Raw genomic sequence first — 6,573 nt, 5'->3', positions numbered from 1 at the left:
GTTTCAATTACACGTGATTTTCTTTCACTGAAACTTTGATGGGCATCGTGCATTATTTTGCAAATGGCTTGATTTTGTACTCCAGAGTGTGGACAGTGTTTCTACAGTCTACACAAAACGGAGCCACTCAGAGACGCATTACTGCTCCTGAAAAAAAGGTCTCCCGTTCAAAGTAAAAACATCAATATAGCCAAATTTCCAGTCACTTTGAAGCAGCAGCTCTTCCCTTGAGACTAAACTTATGAGAAGCGAGCTTATTACTGGAAGGTCACAGATCCACTCGAGAGAAGAAGAAAGGATTGTTTCCTCTCGTTCCAAAGTGCTCCTGTGGGCGTCTATTGGATAACGTCCGATGTAGTAAATGCAGCATCTGAAAAGTGTCAGTAATGTATTACTGCATCCAGTAGTTGCACTTGTGAGGCAGTTAAGTGTACAAGGTTGTGAAGCTTGCCTTGTATCATTCAGTCCTTTTTGTATACCTATACAAACGTTATATTACAGGCAGTATTAGAGGGAAAATCACAACAGTGGAAAGGAAGGACCCCGCTTTGACTCGAAGAGACCTACAGCAGAGGTCTGCCAGGACTCTGGCAGCAGTGGTCTGTACATACATGCTCAGTTTTAAAGACCACGTGAGAACATAGACGCATCTTTTTGACTGAAATGTTACGCTTAGCGCCGTCTTCCATCCTGTGCTGAGCTTTAAAGACTTTTCTCTCCCACTGTGTGCTGGGTCCCTCTCCTGCTCACACACTCACAGGAGCGGTGCTGATGCTGAAGGGCTCTGTGTTACGCTTCAGCTTCTTGGACTGCATGGGAGCTCTCATCCAGCCCCCCTATGAGGTTTGGCGGGACCACAACGCCCCCGAGGACCCCGACCGACTGCGGAGGCGCAAGCTGGTCCACTTTTCGCCATCGTCCTCCCAGGACGCCTGCGGAGACGGACACTTGGCTGTGGTGTGCTCTGAGAGGCAGGCCAAAGTGTTCCTGATGCCCTCGCAGTCTTGCCTGTTTGTCCACAACATCACAGAGTCGTCCTTTGTGCTGAGGGCTGACGTGGTGTCTGTGTGCAACAGCGTGTGCCTCGCCTGCTTCTGTGCAAACGGACACGTCATGACACTCAGGTATGACCACGGCCGCTCGAGTTCTCTGTTATTAGATGTTTGTTTTAATCTGCGCACGCTGTAGCGCGGCCTGCTTTAAAGCCTGCTCTGTCAGCGCAGCTATCATTTCTGTGTTTGCACTGTTAAGCTGAACGTGGCTGCGTAGCAGCTTTTTCCTTTTCACAGGTAAGGATACTTAATCTGAACCGGTCAGTGAGAGCGTTTTGGTGCAGAGGAAATCTGAGAGTTACATGTGACTCTATGCAAGGGCCACTCACTGGGTGGATGCTGAATGGTCTGGCTCTATCCGGTCTTTAAGTGATGATGTGATGAACCTGCTTCCGAGTCCAAACTACTGTGTTTATTAAGGCTGCTGTGTTTTTAACATGTTTTGTATCTTGTTCTAGTTAATCTGAACAAGCCCCTAAAAAACTCTCTCTGTTTTTACCACCACTGTTCATTTTAAAGCTCAGTGTTTAAACCCTTACGATGTAGCTACAGCCCCTGCAGCAGTATATTAATGACTAACCTCGTATTGTGGATGGATTATCTCAGTTGTTCTCCTGACTGAAGTTTGGTCCGTTTACAGCATCCTGCCATGCGATTGCATTTGTCTCCAACCATCAGGAACCCTCACGTTAACTTTTATCGTGTGGAAAGAAGTTAGCGTTCATCCTCCAGCTTCACTGTTTATGCTATGCTAACATAGCTGTGTCGCTAGTGATCACGTAGCACATCATTATATAGCAGCTAGCCCAACTTCAGTAACCCTACAAACGTCACTGCTGTTTAGTTTCCTGTCTTCATTTATGTTGGAAGTGATAGCAGAGCTGTACGTTTGAATTTTCCAGAAATCTCTCAGTCAGAACATGCTACATCATGTTTAGGTGGAAGCTAGCGAGCTAACTTCCTGCTAACTTCTAACTCTGTTAAACTTAATAAATCCTGTTTTCATGGATGTTAAACTGAATTGTTACACCTGGTAAAGCAGCAACGCTGATCATTTTATTAAAGGTGAAAGAATTTAGACAGTTTGTAACTCTCAGTGATGCCGCAGTGTTCGTTTGACTAATGACGTCAGACTTAAAGACCGGATTCGTGCAGTTTACCTCTGAGACTACAGCCTATGAAAAGCTGCTTTGTTACCAAAGATTAGAAAAGAAACATAATAATGATTTCTTTCTTTTTATTCTGATGTTCAGTGTAGTTTACTTTTGAAGCTCAGTAATTATTACACAGCTGTTCTTACCTTTCTTCACTCTTTCATTCTGCCCACAGTCTGCCCAGCTTAAGACCGCTCATGGATGTCAATTACCTGCCTCTGACAGACATGCGCATTGCAAGAACCTTTTACTTCACCAATGGGGGGCAGGCACTGTATCTCAGCTCCCCCACAGAGGTCCAGAGAATTACATACAGCCAGGAGATGTGCGATAACCTGCAGGTCAGCACTAGGGCTGGCAAAATTGGCCATTTGGCAATCATCCCCTCCGTCTGTTGCTGATGGCCAGTGAATTATCTGCCATCTTCTCTGATTACATCCTTCATGCAACTTCTAAAATTCTTTTTTTTTTTTTTTGCAGGAAATGCTGGGAGAGCTGTTTACACCAATAGAAACACCAGAAGCCCAGAACCGAGGATTTTTAAAAGGCTTCTTTGGAGGAAATGCCCACACCTTTGACAGAGAAGAGCTCTGTGCGTTGTCTGTCTACATTATTTTCTTAATATAAAGCATTCAAGAATGCATGACACCATATTATACTGCTAATAATAAGACATGAATGTCTTTAGCCTGCACATGGCAGATTACATAAGATGTACTTGCTGATTTTGTGGCTTTGGTTGTGAGACTAGCACTCGCTCTAACCAATAAGAGGTCGCGCAGTGAGACGGGGCGATGTGAGAACACCTTAAAAGTTTTCTTAAGTTGAAAATACTCAGACTAGTTTAACTTGTATCAGACGAGGCAATCGCAGTCAGAGCGAGCACACAATGTTGGCAAACAATGACAAACAGTCAGTTGGCAAAATCAGGAGGCGTGTCTGAAGAACCCCAGGGTGCGTTTGATTTCCACACCCCTGTCACTCTGTCTCGTTCCAACAGTCGGCGAGGCTGCGGCTGGGAAGGCTTCTCGGAGTCTTGCGCAGCACATCCCTGGACAGGGAGGAGTGGAGGGCATGAAGGTCGCCGCTAGTGGAGTGGTGGGCGAGCTGGCGAGGGCGCGCATTGCTCTGGATGAGAGAGGCCAGAGGCTGGGGGAGCTGGAGGAGCGCACCGCCCTAATGATGACTAGTGCAGAAGCCTTCTCCAAGCACGCTCATGAGGTGAAAATGAAACATAACATGATGTGAAAATATAAAGAGCATCTAAATGTACAACTTTGGATTTTGAGACATTAACAAAAACTGAACTGAAGCCAACAAAAGTGGTTATTAAATGATTCTCTTGTTGGCAAATCAATAATTTACTCCCCAATGCAATAAAAAGAAATGCTCTCAAGGTTTCAGTCCTTCTCATTAAGAAGATGTCCTTTTGTATCTTTTCCAGCTGATGCTGAAATGCAAGGACAAGAAGTGGTACCAGTTCTAATAGCAGGACGGGGGCCTCGGTCTGCCCTCATGCTGCTGGGAACGATATGCCGCGACGGGACTTTCACTTCAAAAATGAAAGCATTCAAAGAGAGGCACAGTGACTTTGTCTTTATGGCTTCTGGCTTGGCTTCATGCACACACTGTCACATCGCTGAGTGATGAGGACGGGCTAGTTCCCCGTCTAGACCTGCAGCGAGAAGGACGGTGAGGAGATGGCGGCATTTGAAGGTCTGAAGATGGAACTGGAAGTGTGTGTGTGTGTGTGTGTGTGTGTGTGTGTGTGTGTGTGTGTGTGTGTGTGTGTGTGTGTGCAGTTTTTCTGGACCTTACTGTGTAGATAGTCAAAAACTAAGAAACCAACAAGAAATGCATGAAACAGCAATGAATGACTAAAAATATACAACTGCCATATTAAAAAGCAGCATGCTACTTTAACATGAGAGTCAAACATAAAAAGACGTTTTATTTATGATGTAAGCCAACAACACAAATTATGAAAAACTTTCTATTTTTTGAGATATTAACAAAAAATGATATATAAAAAGGGAAACGTATACCTGCATTGCTACTAAGCCAAAAGTTGTGTTACTTTCCCTTTTTTTAATGTTTCTTTTTACTCCCTAGTCTCAGCTCATATTACTTCACACACTATATATACCAAACGCACACAGTTAACTTTGTCGACACACACTTAAAAACCGCTAAAACGTTGTTCGTACTCTGGGCTGCACAGTGCAAATGAAATATAACTCAGTTGTATTAACACTCAGCTCTCAGCAATCTAGTTCCACTTTTCAGCTGCTGCAACTTACAAACCCGTGAAATGAACACGAGAGAAGGCGTGGGTGTGGGAGCGTGTTGCGGTCAGTGTGTTTATATCTATACTACAAACTTATATTCACGTGCCATAAAAACCACGGAGGAGCTGATCCGGGTTTCCTGTGGCTCACAGCAGAGAACGGTGACCGTGAACATATGAAGGCGTGTTTTAGTTGTCCCTGATCTTTGAGTCTATCGCTGCCTTCGCGCGACGTTAGGTCGCGTGTGCAAGTGTGAGTGAGGCAGAAAGAGAACCACACCCTCCCTCAGCCAGAGCAGCCAACGTGAACGACACCCTCACATCTCTCTCCACCTCACTCTGCAGTTGGTGCATTCTGGTGTGCAACCCGAGCAGTCGTCTTTTCATAATGACAGGCAGTACTCGTGGTGACTGTCACCGTCTTCGTGATGGGAACATGAAGAGGAGTTGTTTGTCAGTAAGCGGTTCGGGAGAAGTGACAGTTTTTTCCAGTGATGTTCAGCCGTCGAGTACGTGAAAAAAAAATGAAGGCGTTCGTTCGGTTTTGGTTTCTCTTCCTTTCGATATCGTTCTTGATGACTGTGACTATGATATCCTTGTGTCGCAGTCCTATATTTGATGGTTACGGCCTCTTTAACGAAGGCTTTTGTATTTTAAAAACAACAAACGTGTCATGATACATGGTCGTCGTGTATCACATCGTGATTGTGTTACGTGCCAGTGGGTAGCCACACGACAAGGACGAACAACATCGAGTGAGGAGGATATTTTGTACTTGTGTATTTGTCTGTATTTTGAACTGAAAACTCAAACGCGGGATAACCGGCATCCGTCTCTCACACACATCAGACCTTTATGCTGATCGTGGCGGCGTCACGCCCGCGTGAAACGTGCACGGCAGCACATACATCCACAGCCTGAAACAATAAGAGGAACACGTGAATCTGCATTGCTAATCATCTTTGCCTGCTTCCTGTCAGGCGGCTGACACATTCCTGAGGCTCGAGCGGCCTTCACGCGTTTATTTTTACCGACTTCACCTGAAATCCTACAGCCAGGCTACCTGGATTTGGTTCAACGGGGTGTCTAAAACACAGCAAACTAATAATGTCGTTCTCTCTTATCTCTGTACCGTCAATGAGTTTTGTGTAAGTGCAGAAAAAACAACACAAAACCAAAATACACAAAAAAATGACAAAAAAACTCCGATTCTGCTGACAGGGTGTTTTGTTAGAAGGTTTTCGGTTTCTATGTTTTCAGTTTTTATATTAACTGTACAGTTCAATCTTGGGTGAAAGGTGAAACAAAAAAATAAAAAATAAAGTATATTCTTGGGATATTTTCTCGTATATGTTGTACCTGTTACTGCTGGTACTGTATCTGGTATTCTGGCTCTGTCTAAATCACAGGAACGATGTAGTTCTTCACACTGTAGTATGTTAAAGAGGCATTCACTTGGTTTTCAATGATGGCAGCAACGTTTGTCTTATTTAAATGGATTCTACCACTTTTTGTTCTTCTTGATATTATACTGGTGTAATAGAAATTACTTGACAAAAAATGATCTGAAAATATGTTGATGCAACAGCAAATTGAAATAAACATTGATTGATGTACACGGCTGAGAGCTCTCGTCACTAAACCAGCTGCGAGTGCAAAAGCACTTTAGTTTGACCTTTGTTCAGGTAAGTAACCACGTTTTGACCCACAGGTAAAGCCAGGATCAGGTTTATGCAGTTATTGTCATTTACCTTTCATCAATAGTAATAAAGCTTCCAGACTAAGAACTGTCCTTCCTCTGGTAAATTCAACGCTACCTGCCAGGTGAGTCTAATGACATAAAGAGGACTGGAGTTCATTTAAGCTCAGAAATAGTTCATGAACAGACGTAACTGTGATATTCTGTGATGTTAAGAGCAAAAGGCCTGATTTTACCAGTGCATCATATTTATGTAGAAACTTTAATTATTTTGACAGTTTTGTTAGATTTAGTAGGTCCATAAGTTTTCTGACTGGAACACAGTTTGTGTACTTTTATACACCAGTGCAGTGCATTTATAAATCAATACGCGACTAACGT

General features: G+C 43.8%; 1 protein-coding gene across 12 annotated transcripts in view; it reads left to right on the top strand.

The window, feature by feature from the left end:
* The window catches only part of stxbp5l (syntaxin binding protein 5L), a 133,328-nt gene extending 127,219 nt beyond the window's left edge, over positions 1-6,109 (top strand). For all 12 annotated transcript variants that reach the window (XM_085434781.1, XM_085434784.1, XM_085434782.1 and 9 more), the window contains 5 exons: positions 761-1,124; positions 2,382-2,547; positions 2,687-2,798; positions 3,207-3,427; positions 3,651-6,109. In XM_085434781.1, the coding sequence (XP_085290907.1) occupies positions 761-1,124; positions 2,382-2,547; positions 2,687-2,798; positions 3,207-3,427; positions 3,651-3,692 (905 nt within the window). In that variant the 3' untranslated portion in view covers positions 3,693-6,109. The remainder of the gene's footprint in view (positions 1-760; positions 1,125-2,381; positions 2,548-2,686; positions 2,799-3,206; positions 3,428-3,650) is intronic.
* Positions 6,110-6,573: the final 464 nt, after the last annotated feature.

The sequence above is a fragment of the Copadichromis virginalis genome, linkage group LG16 (genome assembly GCF_057382275.1).
Source record: "Copadichromis virginalis isolate Kocher_CV1m ecotype Utaka linkage group LG16, C_Virginalis_male_GT1.1, whole genome shotgun sequence".
In the NCBI taxonomy this organism is placed as follows: domain Eukaryota; kingdom Metazoa; phylum Chordata; class Actinopteri; order Cichliformes; family Cichlidae; genus Copadichromis; species Copadichromis virginalis.
This window is presented reverse-complemented; position numbering and strand designations above follow the sequence as displayed.